This window comes from Mugil cephalus, chromosome 19 (assembly GCF_022458985.1).
Source record: "Mugil cephalus isolate CIBA_MC_2020 chromosome 19, CIBA_Mcephalus_1.1, whole genome shotgun sequence".
Taxonomy (NCBI): Eukaryota; Metazoa; Chordata; class Actinopteri; order Mugiliformes; family Mugilidae; genus Mugil; species Mugil cephalus.
The window spans coordinates 4,100,304-4,119,045 of NC_061788.1; the positions used below are offsets into that span (position 1 = coordinate 4,100,304).

Sequence of the window (18,742 nt, forward strand, 5' to 3'; positions counted from 1 at the left end):
GTTAGCCTAGCAGGCTAGCATGTTTGTTTCTATCATCGATTAAAGTTTAATTTCAAGATGTTTCAGTTTCAAAACAAATGGCGTCTGTTGGTTTCATAGACTTGTGATATTTCTGCAGCCTTTTCCCTCTAGTTTTTACATCTTTCACTCCAGCTCTTCTCTGTTGTCACACTTTTAAAATCCAACTGATGTCATCGTCCAGATTTTAATCAGACTGACCTGATTGATGTGCGAGCGGATCTTTCAACAACTCATACTACACACAACTGATGTGGGCTCAGTACAGAACGAGGTCTGGGCCTTGAATTAAGGGAGAGATCATCCCCAAAGTCCAACTGAAAACCAACCAGCAGTCAGCTAGCAGCTAGCAACCAACAAGAAGACACCAGCTAGCTAGCCTAGCCAACACAAATGTGTGACTTTCAACCACCGAGAAATTAGCTTAGCCCTTTTTACTGCTATTCACTAAAATACACAAATGTGTTCGTCAGGTTGATCTGATGGAGACTGAGAATACAGGACTGAATCATGAGTTGCACCCAAACTCAAAGTCAAACTATTAAACAGTTTTACTGTTCTCCTGCATGGAGTTAAAAAAAGAAAGATTTGACCCGTAGGACACAGATCATCTTAATCTGAGGGTTTATGATCTCATATAATCTGATATCACAAGATCAGATTCCAGAGGATGAACCACAGTCAGGTGCATCTTACTGGCAACTTCAAAAAGCTTCCATCACCTGTTGCAGCACAGGAAACACCTGCTTCGACAGAAACAGGAAACTTAAGCTGCTTTTAGCTTCCGGCTTCTCTGTCGCATCCAAATCCAAATCGGTGTCTCTAAGTGAGGAAACCCTCCTCTGACTGAAGCCCCTGTCATCCTCGTTTACCCGAGTCGTTTCTAGGGGCTAACCCCTCGCAATCAAGAGCGCGGACACATGCCATGAATCATTTATCGTGACGGGCGGGGAGCGAATAATATCTGGTACACAGGTGCTCAGTCAAAGAGGATCAGATTTAGCCAGATCTATTTATACCCTCTCGCTGTGGATTAGGCCAAGAGAACGTCACACTGCTGCCCAATCAAGCCTCGTGCTCCCAGAGTTTGTTGCACCACAAAATCCTTTGTTGTTAATAGAGCCGAGCGTCGCTTACAGAGACGTTTAAGGCGAGACACGGCAACAAAAACGCAATTTTTCCACTAACTGATGAATTTTGAGTTTTTTTGCTGTTTTCTATCAAACAAGTTTAAAAAAAGGAGTCAAAATGCACATTTAGGTTCATTTCACTACACTTTGTCTGTGTTGAGCCTCTAATTTAGTCCTAAACTCACTAAAAGTCATCTTTCTATCCTGGCATATGAGCTACTGTTGTGAAGCTCCTTATCTCCTGCAAAAGTCTGTCAGGTCCAAATATGGTCATATCCTTTGTATTGGCGACTATCATGAAGGTAGAAAGGCTGATCTGAAGCTAAACTCGCACTCTCATTGGTTGGTGTCCATTTCTGACAACCTGATTCGTTCAAAAGCGTCATGTGACCAGATATTCTCTTGGTAAAAGGAGATGGAGGTGGAGACGATCAACACTCCTGTTTCATACTTGAATTAATTCATTGAGAATTTGATATTATATATGTTGCTATGATTATATCATATGTTTTGAAGGATATGAGTAATTTTGGTTTTGGTACCTAGTGGTTTCCAATAAAAATAAACAGGATTTTACAATGTAAAACTGCTCTGAGCCAGAAATCTCCATTTCAGTAGCACTTACACAAACCAAACTTTCCACATTTATTCCTAACTACATCCTACAGGTATTTACAGAGGGTATTTTTCATATATCATTCAGATTTATACAACATTTTACTCAAAAAAAAATCAGCAAAAATAGATTTTTTTTGTAAATTCCCTCTGTAAATACCTGGAAATCTAATACGTTAACAAAATGAAACCAGAACTTTGAACCTCTTTTTAGCCTGGAAATGTATGTGCATATTTAAGTAGATAACTCCTGCATATTTAAATATAAATTCGCAGAAAACTTGTAATACATAAAAATGTTATATTTATGTAAGTAATCAACTGGAGAAGTTTAATGTTGATATCTGTTAGTTAAATTTTTTACCCTATTCACCTGTCATTTCTCGCCTTAAACGACTTGTTTTGCTCTGCAGAAAAAAGGCCGCGTGCTACGATGGAACGTGTCGGGTCGTCCGACGCCGGGTTGAGGTTCGGCGGAGGCACCTCTGGAGCCACGAGCGACTCAGGAGAAACCGCGTTGATGCAGCGAGGCTTTAAAGAGGGGATAAAGAAGCCCTGGGCAAAGATGATAGGGAGAAAGTAGGCCAGCGTTTATGCTGTACCGCAGATGTGTGAGATTCCTGGAGTCGATCCATGCTGAGGTTTAACAGTCTTGGCTATATGCAAAAAAAAAAAAAAAAAAGGCTCAACCTCATCCGGCCATTGTTGTGTTACAAACAGAGCTGCAATCCTCTTTTTAAACAAATGAAGGAGCTCAAAGATTATTTTTACCTCACACTAAAGTAATCTCAAACTGTCAAATGCTACTTCTTAGATTTCTTATTTAGGCTGCAGGGAGGAGGTAAAAATAGATCATAAAATAAATAAAAAAAATAATAAAAAAAAACCTTGATTCATCGAAATAAACGTCTGATCCTGACCCGCGCCGACAAAAAGCCACGATTAATCTTTTTCACTTTGAGGAGTTTGGCTGTCAGGTGAGCTGACAAAGCACAATGACACATAAATTGCAGCTCTGCGCTGACAAACCCAAATACAAAGTCAGACATTTGACACACTCTATTAATAGTTTTTAAAAACTTTTCATTTCTGCAGTCGTTTGTACATCTGAAGACGAACAGATTTAAAAGTGTAACAAATAATTACAGAATAAATAAAAGCTTCTAGGATCCATATGTGATGATTTCACAGCTTTTTTTGAATTCAAATACCTTAAACTTTTATTAAAATATTCTGGTGATACCTCGGAGAGAGGACCTCATAAAATAAACATTCAAAGGATCATTCATAGCTTCATACTTAAATGTTCTTAGTGTCTGTATTAACTAAAATCAATAATTTATCGCCTCACGTCTGTGTGATCACCGAGAGTTTCTCCAGTATCTATTAAATCTGACAGGGTTTCAAATGAGAAAATATTTATGTATTTATGCAAGATGTCAAAAAATAAAAACCAGCAGTGTTTCCTGTTAAGCCGTTCTGCTCTATAAAATAGGTCAGGACAAGGGATTAAAAATAAATATCAGTATATGAGCTGGAGAAATACTGGAGCTACATCATATACATAAAAAAAATAAAAAAATAAATAAATAAACTGGGATCAAGTGGCTTAGCTATAAACCAGTCCCTTCACTCTCTAAATCCCATGAAGCTACGCAACATTTCCTCAAACCAAACCGAGAACAATCAGCGTTTCCACTTTTCCCACTGTTAATTAATGGGGATGACACACAGGGAAGTACACATCCTGTGTCAGAAACATGAGACTGGCTCAACAACAAACACTCAATTACCCATCGGAGTCACAGAGCAAATAAAACACAATAGAGAAGAAGGGAACGCCCGGCTCCTCGTACACCACAACACGGCTCCAATGACGGACCGTAAAGACAAAGGCAACACACGCCTGCTGCCACTCACCTGCAACACAAACTGCCCGGAAAGTTACCTGTTTGAGAGGAAAAACCACCCTTTTCACTAATTCACGACCCGCCGCGGTTACCTTTTAGACCGGCGCAGGCGGGCTCCGCTGAAGAAATGTGGCCTGTCAAAGTTTGACAACAGAGTCCACAGACTGGAATCGGACATCGCGTCCAAGTCATGCCACAGAGGGAGGTGCAGAGGCGGCTTGTGAAGCGCAGATGAGGAGAAGCGACGGCCGGCGTCGGGGTTCAGGACGCCGTGACCCCCGGGACAGTCCGGGCAAGCGTCCTCCTTAGGTCCAAACTTCCTCTGCAGAGACACATCTGCAGCCAGCTGCGGCATAAAAACACACTGGCAGGGAGGACACGCCGTCCTCCACTGTCCTCAAACAACAACGTACTCCAGGGAGGATCCTGAAAGGCACACAGAGAGTGTGTGATCCAGGTCAGGTGTTGACAGGCTCCACTGTTGCAGGGATACGACACCTAACACCGGCGCACTTTTTTTTTTTTTTTGTTTCCCCCCCGTCTCCCTGCGACTGTGCTGCTCCGTATCCCAAACACTCGCCCTGCTCCCTTCGCTCAACATGCTTCATATCATGTAACAGGCATCTACCACTTCACATCCTGCGGAGGGGGGGGGTCGAGAGACGGAGGGGCACTGCATCATCAGCAGATGCTGCTGTGCGCTCGCCGCTTTCGCAGGCTGGCACCCCTCCAAAAGTCCGGCGGGTCGGCGTATTAAGCAGGACCCGTTTGAAATGGAAATGTTGCGCCTTTGCACGGATTCTTCTGCAGCTGCACGAATTCCTCCCCGTCCACTTCCTGCATAGACAGTCCTTCCTCCTTTATTTGACGAGAGCCTCACCTTAGCTACGTCACCTTTGAACCTCGACTCTGTTTGACGATAAGCTGCCCGAACACAAACACTGTGACTGTGAGGATATGCAAACGTAAAATTAAAAATTACTTCACACAAATTAAAGCTCAGGTGGGAAAAAAGAAAAGCTCGGCAGTAAGAGCTTCTTCTTTTTGTCAGGCCGGTGATGAATTTGACTTTCGGGCCCCGGCGACTACGTGCGAGAGCTCGGGGTCACATGATCGCAGCGGCTCGACGAAATCCCCGAACGCTCAAACAAAACCAGGCGTCCCGCCGAGAACACGAGGGCAAATTGATTAGCTCTATCAAAGGGTGATTCCTCGCAGGGGAAAGCAAAGTTCAGGTCTAAACGCAGACACTTCAGAGCCCAGATAAGAGCGTCTGTGTCGATGAAGCTCCAGGACTAATGACATGTACAGTGCGAATACGTCACTTTTACAGTCCAGCTTCAAAACATTCCTCACGTCCAAGCCCCATAAAAGAAACAGGAACAGCTGCCGACGTCCCGTACAGGGAAGTAAAAACCATAAAAGGAACATTATTTATAATTTGGTTCAATATTTAATACGTTTTGAGCCAAAGCTTCGACAGATTTGACACCAGCAGGGATTCAAATGACGACAGGAAGTGGAATCGTGACAATATTTGTCGTTTTATTTGCTCTTTTGTGGCGGCAAAGATAATATATGAGGATGTTTAACAAGCGGAGAGGTAAAACAAGTCGACTCAATAACTAAGAAGTGGGTTTTCACTTCATTAATAATGAAAACTGTTAACAGCAGCAAAACTGGAACAGCTGAAACTGATTCTCTTATTAATATTATTCTCTTATTCGACCAAAAAAAAACTTCTTCTTTAGCAAATATCTTTATTAAACTGATCATATGTAACTGAATTCGTACAGAATAAACCAAAGTGAACCTTATTTTTTTTTATATTTATGCTTGGAAATGTTAATTTTCTTGCCATCTAACCCTCTACTGTGATATTTTATGTCCTTCTGTTCATGCTCCTGCTCATAAGTTAAGTTTAAATCGGCACAAAATGCCTACGAGCGTCACATCCTTAGAAATGTGGACGATCCCTCACGTTTTTGTGCACTTTCAGGGGTAAATAAAAGCTTTGTTGTCTCATGCGACGGGGGGCGGGGGACAGGGGACAGGGGACGGGGGACAGAGCAAGTGCAGCGTCAGATGTGAGGAGCGTCAGGACGCTGCAGACGAGAGGACGGCAGCACATAACCGTCTACTGTAACAAAGTGTCACCTCAAGTCAATTTTTGCCGGCGTAAAGCCTGAGTTTGCGCGTCCCCCCCCTTCACCACCCACCTCCCCCTCCGAGGGGCTGGGCCCGTCTCCCTGCAGGACGGTGTGACAGCCTTCACTCTAATTATGGCTCTGCTCTGTTTCTGTGTTCCACATAAGAAACGACGGCTCAAAGTCAAACTCGCACCGAGCAGCATGAACAGGGAGGAGGTCAGCGACTGTGCTGACGGTACAAGCAGCAAATCTGGGCTGCTGTCCTCTAACTGACTTCTTCTTTTATGATGATTATTTATTTATTATTATTTTCTGACAGGAGCAAAAAACGACAGTGACCTTTAGTTCCGTTATATTGAAAAAAAATGCTAAAAAGGTGTAAACGCACGTCTACGTACGTACGAGGTAAAAACGATGAGGAGGCTCGTTCTCATGTTAATCAGACGCATAATGACACACAGGGGAGCAAATGTAATTCTGTGCAGCAGAGTAATTAGCAACAGCGCTAATCTGTTATCATTCATAAATCCTGGGAAAGGTCAGCATATTAGGGACTAACTGATATGAAAAACAGATGCCAGAAATAACCCGTCCTGCAGCGCGGACGTACGTTTTCTCCCTTTATGAGCAGACGTCCAGTTAAACGTGCATCTGGAAGGATTTAAGCCACTGTTGAACTCTGGCCTAAGAACACGGCACGAGAAGCAGGAAGAAGACTGAACAACATCTAAGAACCTCTGGTCTCATGTGTCCAATAACAATAATAATATAGTAATAACTCTCCACACCAGCAGGTGGCAGTGGTCTGGCTTCATTAATGAAAAGGGTGAAAAAGGAAGAGCTACAAACGCCTCATATGGATGTGGTGCGTACGTGCAAGATGCAAAATGAAAGGAGCCAGAAGAAAGAAGAAGAAAGAAGGTAGAAGAAAACCAAGAAAAAGAAGAAGTGAGATATACAAGGTAGAAAAAGGGGGAAGACGAATGAACATAGACGAAGATAAGAAGGAAGAAAGTAAAAGAAGAAGATAAAATAAAAGAAGAAGACAGAAAATAAAAGAAGAAGAAAGAAAATAGCGGTAGAAAATGAACTCTGAACTCATCTTCACACAGCTCTATTGTATGTGTGTAAAAACTGACATTGTCAATAAAAACAAACTAAATAATCAAATAAAACGCCCAGTGTGAATGTCTCCACATTCATACATGGAGCTGAGTCACTCGACTCTCTGCATAAACGCTGAGCAGAACAAGAGGAGACCAGGGGTGAAGTCAGTGGGTGTTTGGTGCTATTCATTCACACAGAGAAATTCTCTAAATGTTCTGAATGAACAGGAGGGAAAATAAATAAATGAATAAAAGAAGCCAAGCTTCATTGCAGCAGTTCTTCTGAAAATCGTGCTGAATAAACACGACGGAAAGCAAAGACTCTTTTTACATCGGTAAAACATGTAGACGTATGTTCTCCTGTGATTTATAATGAATTATTACTTGTAGAAGAAATGTTTCATGACTTGAACCTGCACTTCTGCTGTTAAAATATCGTATCTGTACGAACCCTGAGGCTGCAACGATGCCAAAACAAGTCAGATGCTAATGATTAGCTTAGCTTTCCAGTGCATTACAACCTCTGTACAGTTTGTTTTTGCACACATATGTATACACCTAGAAAACCAAACCATGTATATTTCCACTAACGTAACCTTTAGCAACAATAATTCAATTACAGCACAAGATATTAAAGTTAAATCATGCTAATTAATAGCAGAACTTATTGAACGACATGTTTTTTTTCCCCCCAAACACCTGAAGTTCATCTAAAGTTGTGAGAAAATGTTTGAAATCAAGACATTTAAGGAATGAAGGAGGAGAACGTCCCTGGACCCCCATGCTACCTCTTCACCTACTCGTCCAGGGGGAATTCTTTGCAAATTAGCTCAACTAGCTAATTAGCTTTTAACCTGAACGACCGACTTGAAAGTGAAACAGCACGTGACGTTCGTCCAAGAACAAAGACGGTCCCAACGCGTCTTACATGGCCCAACTGTGGAGTTTGAGGAGAGGACATCACCGATGCACATTTAACCTCAGAGAGAAGAATCATTTCAGAGAGATGAGGATAAATCTGAAGCTCCTTTTTTTTTTTTTTTTTAAATACTAATCATGAACTAGTTGAGATCTGAGCAATAAGCTCGGATATTAGCTCCCGATGTTTTTGAACATTTTGTTCGCTCCTAAATGAAGCGAGCCGGGATTCAGACAGATTGAGTCCGCTCTTCGCTTTGATGTATCGCAAACGCCACAAATCCTACTTAGCACATGAAAGAGGAGCGTAAACCTCAGAACAGAGAGGGGGCAAGACGAGGGGGGGGGGGGGGCACGTTATCAACATTATATAAGCTCCGTGTCCGCTCTCAATGTCATTCCAAAGGCAGATGATTTTTTAGGAGAGGGGAGAAGTGACGCCGCAGCTTCGTGACGCACCAGCGTCTGAATCGAACATGCACTGACAGGACTCCTCAAAAAAAAATCCAAACACGGCCACGGTTCACGAGCTCTTGCTTACCTCCAAAAATGAAAGGCGTGCAGCGGGCTGCACGGACTGCAAGGGCTAGTGGGAGTAGGGCTCAAGCTTCGGGGAGTGAGGCTGCAAGTTAAACGGAGTGTAGTGAATAGTTGTCTTTAATCACAGAGACACACACACACACACACGACAGAAAAGCCCTCAGCAGCTCGGACACGTGCACAGATAAAGGCAGCAGCAGATCCCTGTCAGATGGAACTGAATCATGTTTGAAGAGCAGGTTTCCAAGGCATCTGTGTGGCTCTGCAGGGTTTGTTTGACATTGGGTTTGTTTGACCCTGCAGTCTTGTTTCCATTCAGACCGAAATGAAATCACCGAGCTCAAAGGCTCCGGATCATAAAAGGGAGTTACACATTAACTCCGGGGGCAGCGGCGAGGTGTGTCTCCTGCTTTAAGACCGTGCAGACATCACTTTGCCCATGTGATGTCATGAATTCAGTTCGTTTTTTTTTTTTTTTCTTCCAGCAGTCAGCAGTGGCACTGCAGAGCATTAGGTCATGTAAAGGTGAGCAACTTTTACTGCAGTGGCCTCCCAGAATCATTCATCAGAATATATTCGTCTATTTAAATCGGCGAAATAACGCAGGAGACACATCTCTGAGACGATAACCTGGGGATTTCTCTATATGAGGATGAGCATGAGCTGATCTCATTCCTCTGAGACACAGTGTTCTAAATATTAATAATAGTCCTCGAATCTGAATGGTTTCAACTGATTTCATGCTAAAAACTACAATTCCCAGCAGTTTAAAACATTCACTGTTTTTTTAAAACTACATATGTCAAACAGCTTCAAAGGCACATGATGAGGTTCATTAAAATATATATTTCCGGGATAAAATATTATGCTTAAATGAGAAACAGATAAATCTATAGATGATTTCATTTCTATAGAAACTCAATTTTTCATTCATCAGTCCAATTATGCAGATTTTTTTTAAACCCTCAGATGGAGGGAACCCTGACAAATGCCTTGTTGACCTAAATAAAACAAAAAAAAAAATGTGAAACGACAGCGGCCGCGGCAACGCAGCCTTCAATGACTCACTGCTTTTCAGCTTATTGATCAAATCCGACAAACAACACTCCTGATAGGTGTGTTTTCCAACGCGTGCACGCCAGCAAAATAAAGCATGTTGCGGCACTCCTTTGCGTGTTATCAGTCCGTCTATCACATTCACACCTGGGCACATGCAAACACACACACACACACACACACACACACACACACAGACACACACACACACAGAAGCATTAACAAGTATTAGCCAGTGTTGTCGAGCTGCGAGGGATTTGACATTAGACTTCCTGCTGCAGATGCTGCTGCTGCTGCTGCTGCTGCTAATGCTAACACGGGGCAGAAAGCAACAGTGATAGACACAATCAAATATGACACAGAGAGGCAGACGAAGCTACACGCTGCAGAGGAGCTGCACGGTAACAAAAAAAAAAATAAAAAAATACTCACTCTAGCGTCAGCCCAGGAATTCTCAGCCTCTCCCGCTGGGCTTTCATGGCTGAACTGTGCTCGTTTGCTCTATTGTGGTCATGATATGCGTTCACGCTGCCTTCCTGCCTGCCTGCCTGCCGCCTCCCCCCCCCCTTTGCACTGACAAAGAGCTAAACCCAGCCACCACAGAGCGATGAGACGGATTGGTTTCCTCTACCCTCCAAAACAAAAAGGGAGGGGGCGGTAGAGGGAAGGGGGGGAGGTTCTTGTTTTGGTCTTTCCACGTTCTACCTTGAAGCTGTCAAATGAGATCCTTAGTTGCCTGTGGAAGGCACGGAGGCAGGACAATACCCCCATCTTCCCTCCCCTAATACACGCCCCCTGCTCCTTCCAATGCATGTACATTTGTGAACCCCCCCACCCCCACCACCAGCAGCATCCTGGCCACAACTCCTCCACCAGCTGGTGACTGGCAGAAACCAGCGCTATGAATTAATCTGCTCCTCTGCGTGCAGTCACCTTGACAGACAGGCAGCAGCGCTCTGAACGGTGCAATGTCACCACAACCACAGGGATGATGTCATCCCGCAAAAGCAAAACATCCGCATGCATCCCCACATCCGGAAAAAAAAGGTTGTGGGGACCCGAAAGAGAGGGGAGCGTTTACAATAAACAGCAAAAGAGATAAACAACAAGAAAAAGAAGCAACTCGCAGACAAACAGAGGAATGAGCTGATCTGTTAAACAGGGCGGCTTAAGACTCAAAGTAGAAAGGAAGCAACTGCAGGGATTTATAACACCTTTAAGGCTAATTTAAGACACTGGGGGACGATGTATATTTATACTTGTGTGGTAACAACGCCTCCCAAACACTAGTTGGCGCTGTGTCTTTTTTACCAGTTTGATTCATTTTTGTTTCTACTTCCTGCTTCACTTTCAACAATCAGCTTAATGGAGCTATGCTCAAAATTAGACTTTCTGAATGTGGCCCTCGTCCAAGTTCACATGCAACGGAGAAAATAGAATAATTGACGGGAACATGTCCTCCTCCTCCTCCTCCACACTAGGTGGCGATATGCATCTTGTCGGATTACGTCATATAATAACCAAGATTCGTTCATGTGTCAGACCGGCATTTCAAACAACAACCAGATGGATAATAGTTCAACTTTTTAATATCGTACATAATGCCGCGCTACTTATGGTGCAGATAAGATGGCGCTATCTCTGAGGTGGTTCTTCTATCGGTTCTGTTTACCTTCTTCTTCTGTGACAAGCTTTCTTGGATGTTTTTCTTCCGGGGTAAAACGCCAGTGCAGCGGTTGTGTAGCATGCGCACACGTGTTGTCTAGTTAAACTCCAATTAAGGCGTTTACATGCCGAATTTCCAATCGCATTATCTGGTTGCCTTAATCGGATAAGGAGAACTCCTTTTAGTCGGAGTAAGGAGTTAACATGCACTTAACTTGTCCAGTTAAAGTCAGATTAAGGCAATATTTATTTATTTATTTTTTCACGTGAATGTAAACGTAGTGAATGGCAAATTAAAATTTTGCCAATATTTTACCAAGTCTTTCAAATGTTTCTATCTCCAAACCTCCTAAATTAACCTTTCCTTAATGTGTTCCATCTTTATTGATCCAAAAAAAATCTATGCAAAAATTGCGGAGATGGAGAAGGAGTCGGAAACACTAAAGCGTAAACACGCTTCTTTCAGGCGGACCAATCACAGCCCTTGTGCTCTACTTAGCCGTGATGCATAGTTACATTTCTGGGGAGGTCAGGCTACTGCGTTAGGGTCTGGGCTGTCAAACTGCCTAAATTACACATTTCTGTTGCTTTAGTCCATGTTTACCATCAAAATTAATACACTGAGACTAGTAATCCACAATCCATAATAATCAGAGTTTAAAATGTAAAACCCTTAATCAGAACCCAGTCAGACTTAGCTGTCGATCACTCTGAGAGACGTGGAGCAAACCTTTGATAATCTGTTCAATAGGAAAATATCAGCTTCTAGAAACCACGTAAACTCTCTCTGGATGGAACGAATCCATTCTTTCTGAGCATGCTTGCTCCACGGGGGTTAAACATCAGGTTTCCAGGAGAGGCAGATACATGGGGGTAGAAAAACAACCAGTTGTTGAAACAAGTGTTGACAGAAACGTCAGAGGCGTGAAAATGTCTTTGTTATCTTCTTCTGTTGAATCAATTTAGTGTTGTCAGTAAGTCCGGAAATAAAATTTCTTCAGCTCCACAGCAGCAGAACCACTTTGTCAAAAAAAAAAAAAAAAAAAAAATGAGTGATTGAATTCTTTTTTCAGGGCATGTAAGCACACACACATATATGTTATCGGATAATTTTATTTAGCGTTTACGTAGGTGGTTGAAGAATCATTATGCACATCCACAAAAGGAGGAGGTACAAAAGAAATAGACTTCCAAAAAGATGATGTGATGTTGCTTCTGTTAAACCAGAATAGTAGAAATATAAAAACGAAAGCAGACAAGACAAACAACAGTGAGCTGGTGCACTAATGAATTCTTCATCACCGCGAGCATGGCAGACGGGCAAAGACAAGACGACACCTGACACGGCATCAAGCAGAGGAACTGGAGCATAAGACGGAGATGGAGCTGCACTGAGAGGTTGTCACTCTAATGCACACGTGCTGTGTGTTTTTATGTACAGTGTCTACAATCACACCTAACTCCAGGCTAATAGGAACAGAGGTGGAGCATTAGTGGAGCTGAGGTAGACAACTAGCATCTTACCTGTCACTCAAATCAGCCACGCTTTAAATTATGCACAACTATAACGCTTTGTATATCTTAAACACAGGGGCGTCACTAGGGTTTAAGTACGGGGGGGGGGCTGAGGCCCCAGGACATGCACAGGATGTGAACAAACGTAGTTAATAAAGACTGAGAATGTATTATATTTGAATAAATTAGCGGTGCTAAAATGTTTCATAGGTCATATTCAGATTGAGTTCCAGAAAATTCCAAGACTGTCTGCATCACAAATGACTGTATCCTGTGAAATCACACTTAACTCTAAACAACCAAGATCTTCTCAAACTATTTAGGACTAACTAGCTAAGTAGCAGCATGGGTTCATTAATTACATGGGATTTTCTGCTGTTAGATTTAAACATTTAAACTATTTAATCTCTTAAATATGCTGGCCACTTTATGCTGAATGCATCTGCACGTTTAGTACATAAATAAAAAAACAAAACAAATAAAACACCAAATTATTTAGGAGGGCTTAAGAATATTTTAGAGAGGCTTCAGCCTTGCTGAAATAGGCCAAACCACACCAGTGGTTAAATGTGATGCACCAGTGGTTAAATGAGTGATGCATTTAAATAGTTCTCACAATGACAGATCAAAACTGCTTTCGTACCAGGCTGTAAACATGTTTATTTCTGCTGTAAAGTTGGACATTTTAACTTGGAGGTCTATGGAAATGAACTTGCCTTTGGAGCCCCTAGTGGCCACTGGTGGAACTGCACTTTTAACATTTAAGACATATGTTCTGGAGATTTCTTTTTAAACCAATTATGAAAAAAATGTTTTGATTTAATTAAACCTGCAGTCGTAAAGTATATCAATGTACGATTGTATGATCAGCCACAACATTATGACCACTGACAGGAGAAGCGAATAACCTTGACCATCTTGTGACAATTCAATGTTCTTCTGGGAAACTTTTTGACCTGGCATGCATTCATGTGGATGCTACTGAGACCAGACCCCCACCCCATAGCAATGACACTTGAGCAGAATGCAGCCTGACACAGACACATGTTTTAAGAACAACTAAAAAAAACATGAAGAACAGTACAAGGCCTCCAAATTCAAGTATCTTTCAAATGATCCACAGAGACCCCTCCCCTCAACCCACCCGGCAGAAAATATTTGTCCGAATCTCAGTGAGAACTGCAGCTGTAATCTGCAGGTAATGAGGTGCGGTCGACAGCATCTGTTAAACTGAGCGTAACCAAATCTACGGTCAACAGGTGCCCTTTAATATCCTGTTGCGCGGCAAAGCAGCTGAAGTTCACGGGCAGCTCGACAGGTTCGGAAACTTCGAGCTCGGCGTCCAGCTGGGCTGCGATTCTGCGCTGATGACGTGAAAAACCGGAATAGGATCTCAAGTAATAATAGTCAACAAATGCAAACGGGTGTATCCTGAGCTGTGAACAAATGATTGATTTTCAGTTATTTGATGTGACCCCATCAAAGGACTTCCAACTATTAAGGTCGGCCTATAAATAAGTTGATCTAGAATGACCCGCAGCTCCAGATATCACAGTCTCAAAATGTTACTGATGGGAGTCAAAGAGTGTGTGGAAAAAGAGGCTAAGACTGCTAATTAAAAAGGCTTGTTGACTCTAGAGCAGGATGTTAATGGCATCACATTTTCAGCAGATGGCTCTCTGTTACAGGAAAACCCTCCGACGGGGCTTATTTTTATTTGACAAACACAGATGAACTGTTTAAAGAGACACATTTCTGTTAAATGCACTGAGGAGATGAGTAGATGCAGAGTCATACGTCACATCTATTCTCACTCTAATACCTTTAAATCCATCAAACAACAGAAGGTGGGAATAAAAAATGAATTACATAATGGTCACTGTTCAAAGTCTGCGAGCATCGATTGGTTCTTTTTTTCGATAACTGCCAGCTAGGATGAACTCAAAGCCGTCACAATCAACTTTGTCATATCCAAACACCATTACTATGGTTACCAAGGTCACCAGAGGCTCCGGAGCTCTAAATATAAACCAGCGCATGTTGGTGATCTCACAGCAGCATGTCAGTAATGGGTCACCTCCATTACAGCAGGTGCCCCCTGTGGTGAGGTGACGGCGAGAGCAGCAAGGTATCGTGGGTAACCCTCTCTCAGCCATAATGTACTGATGTCCGGGGAAGAATTTTAGGGCCTTAGAAGCTGAAGCGATGGAAAGGTGAATTCAGTGTAGACGAGATACTTTATAGGAAAATACTGCAAACAGTAGCAACTATTCAAACTGAAGAGGAGCTAAAGAACCAAGGACCAAAATGTATGGGCTGTATATGTCATGTCATACCTAGAAAATATTAATATAGACCCTTTCACAGTTTGTAAACAGTGTGATGTTGTTTGAGGGGGCGGGGCTTAACTGGAGGCAAAACATCTCAAACACTACAGCTTATAAACACCAGTTAGCATATTTCAATAAACTGTTTTGGCAAGAATGGATGAGGAACATGTATATTTTAGAGAATATATTGATACACTCACTCCCCGAGAGTGTTATTTTAAACTTTTACTTCACCGATCTCTACACTCACTAAATGGAGGATTTGACCAAAGGAGGACACAGTGGGGACGAAGTCTGGTCTGTCTTTATCAAGTGAAGCCTCTCCAACAAAGATATTACAAGAAGTAAGTGCAACCACTGCGAAGGGTAACGTAGTAAATGCAACTTCAGCTTGGACAATGACACCCTGCAACATACAACTAATGTTGAGTTAGCTAGCAGTTAGCATTAGCATGAAAAACAAAGCACAGCAAGACGACAACGTGACAGCGTTCGCCTCCAGCTTCCTTCTGTTTTGCCTCCAGCTAACGTCATGACGTCACAGTGACGTAGACCATGAAGGGGTCTGTGGTTTGATTTCCCATTTATTCACAACGATATCACCATGAAGCACAAATTAAGGCTAGAAAACTATGAATTTAAAAAAGTTTCCTGCAGATGGTTATTGGATTTGAATATATCAATGAACCACAACATTATGACCAGGAGACGATCAGGAGACGTAAACAATATTGAACATATTTTAATGTTACTTAATGGCACATTTCCACTAGAATGGTACGGCACGGTTCGGTTCTGTTCGGGTCTGTTTCCATTAGGTACCATGTAGTACCTTCTTGACGTGGGCGTGACGTCATTTACACCGCGCCAAGCCACGCACAAAACCGGAATACGAGAACAACAACAGACCAGAGAACATGACCTGCAAAAAAACGACGTTTGAGGGTAAGCTAATGGTTGCTAATGCTTGTACAATAATGGCTGCAGGCCAGGTTTTAAAAAGTGGTGCGGTCGAGTCTTGTGTTTATTTGCAGTCTGGTTGGTCGTCGCACGCTTGTGACGCTTCCAGTGACGACACTCGTCTGCAATCAGTGGAAGGCAGTCGGCTGATGCTACGTTTTAGTAGCGCTTCGAGTCGCTTGGAACCAGGGCTGAGGCGATACCAAAATAGTACCTGGTACCAGGTACTACGTGCTAGTGGAAACACCAAATACCGTGCTGTACTGTACCGTGCCAGTGGAAATGTGCCATTACACATTTAGCACCAACCAGACCAGACCAGACTAGATCAGACCCCAATGACCCAGTAGGATGCAGCCTGACATAGACACACAAATAACTTTAGGAACAACTCGAGCACAAGGTGTTGACCTGGCCTCCAAATTCACCAGATACCAAACTGATCAAGTATCTGTGGGATGACCTAAATCCCCCCCCCCCACCCCTCCACTAACAAAACCCTGTTTCCAGACACCACAGGACACCATGTCCATTCTCTGATGAGTCCCAACTGTTTTGGAGGGACAAGGGCGACATACACAATATTAGGAAGGTGGTCGTAATGTTATGCCTGATCAGTAGGATAGTTGAAGAGGCCCCCCTCCCGTATTTCATCCCCACAAGTGTTTTCACCTTCAGTTTCATGGTGCTCATCACAGTGTAACGGCTATTTTTATTAGTGTATATATATATATATATATACACACACTCAATTTATTGGGGACACTGTGATAAACTACTGCACTAAATTATTCCTTTATGAAGGTTATATTGTTCAGCTTTAAAAGAGGTACTGACTCAGTTGTAAGATCATTTTAGAGGATGCTGTTTGCAGCTGCACTCTATTAAACAGGGAGGTGGACGCTGTTCAATTTAAAATGAACATACAGTGACACCTCCCTGGAACATTAGAGCATCCACAAATGAAGGGGGGAGTATCGTTTGTATTGGCTTCAGCAAAGGTGCATTTAATAAAATGAGAAATCACAACATCTAAAAGGACATGAGGACACGTCACATCAACTTATTATCAATATAATGACATTCACCTCAAATGTGATATTAACTTTTGGAAGCTACTATACCCATATAATAAATACCTTGTACTATAAATCCTTACACTGATCAGGCATAACATTATGACCACCTTCCTTCCTGGTCTTTGGGTCAATTTGGGTTGGGGGGGCTTTCTAAATTGTATATATTGTTTTTTTCTTAACTTTTATTTAATGCTAGCGCTAGAGAATTTGGAGGACAGGTTAAAACCTTGTGTTCCTAAAGTGTATTTGTGTTTTGTGTGGATTTGGCTGTCTCCTCCATCTAGGAGTGTCATTGCTATGGGGTGGGGGGGTGTCTGGTCTGGTCTAAGTGGGTGCTACATACGTCTAAGTAACATCCACATGAATGAATGCCAGGTCCTAAAGTTTCCCTGTAGACATTGAATTGTCACAAGATGTTATTTACCTCTCCTGTCAGTGGTCATAATGTTGTGGCATTTGTTCATTCTCGTTAAAATTTATTTAATATTTAATTACAAGGATATCTCAACAGGTTCACTTTTCTTGTTCGAGTCATCGTTTCTTATAGTGGTTGTGTGTATTTTCCTTTTTTTTTTTTTTTTTTTTTTTAATGAATGGATGATTCTTAACCAACAGCACCTTAATGTGACTCAGGACTGTTTGTGTGTTCACACTAACAAAGGAACAAGGTCAAATCTGACTTAAACCACCTCCAGATGAGATCAGACATTTAATATTATTTATAAAATTTATAATGGTACTTACACGCTGCCTCTTCGGGGAAGACTCAGCTCCTTCTGCAAACAAAAAAGAAAATGCAAACTGTTAATTTTTTTTTTGTGTGTGTTGAATTTCATCCAACGACCATAAACCCAATGAGCTTTGGGTAACTTATGCAAAATAGAAACATTTGCCAAATGCACAAAACCACCGAACCAGATCTAAACAGAAAAACAACCAAATAACAACAACGTTTAAAAAGCCAGAGCGATTAAAAGCGGTAATTAAGGAAGCAAGCGAGATCTGTTGTGCTGCATCAGCTGCTTTACGGCTTCACAAACGGCCGACATGCGGAGGAAAAGGATCAGGGAGCAGGTGTGAGACTGTTGCGTTCGTGCCCAGAGATGTTTGAAGATGTGGTTCGATTAAACCGTTTAACAGCGACAATCACATTAACTGGCACGTGGACGGTGATCTGGACACCTCACTGTCTCCTTGTTAAAGTCAAGCTCAGAACGAGTGAGGGGAACATGTTTAACCTCTGAGTTCCTTTAAATACTATATATGGAGTTAGAGGAGGGAGAGTTTTACTGTAAAACAGCCCAGAAAACAACAAGGCTCTCATTGATTTGTGGTCGGATTATCGTGGGTTCTCTCAAGCCTCTTACTTAAAGGATAACGCCGCTCGCAAACATTTGCAAAGCTGCAAAAAGTCCGTGCATTCGTTCAACAACTCTGGCTGAATGTGCTGCAACACAATATCAAGCCTTAAATCTCACGTTAACTCGTGCGCACGCGGGAAACGTTTTAACGGATGCAACACATAAAACTTAAATGTGACACCGGGAAAGAATCCAGCTGTTTACCAGGTTTTAAATGCACGTTTCTAAATTTGGTTAATCAGGGAATCGAGTTCAGTTTGGAGACGAGATGAGTTTATGAACCTGTAACGAGCTCTGGATTGATGACTTGTGGAATAAACCCAGAGGTCAAAGATCTGCTGCTGATGGAGGAGCATGAACTCTCACTTTTCAGAATCCTATTTTTAGCT

The 18,742-nt window shown here is 42.3% G+C and overlaps 1 protein-coding gene across 12 annotated transcripts in view; it reads right to left on the minus strand.

Moving 5' to 3' along the window:
* The window catches only part of mast4 (microtubule associated serine/threonine kinase family member 4), a 116,960-nt gene that overhangs the window by 40,297 nt on the left and 57,921 nt on the right, over window positions 1-18,742 (minus strand). For 6 of the 12 annotated variants that reach the window (XM_047570584.1, XM_047570588.1, XM_047570586.1 and 3 more), the window contains 2 exons: window positions 17,737-17,768; window positions 8,389-8,469 (listed from right to left, as the gene is read on the minus strand). In XM_047570584.1, coding sequence (XP_047426540.1) covers window positions 8,389-8,469; window positions 17,737-17,768 — 113 coding nt within the window. Of the gene's footprint in view, window positions 1-3,765; window positions 5,077-8,388; window positions 8,470-9,875; window positions 10,168-17,736; window positions 17,769-18,742 lie in introns of those variants that run through there. The other 6 variants (XM_047570587.1, XM_047570589.1, XM_047570595.1 and 3 more) reach the window with 4 other exon arrangements.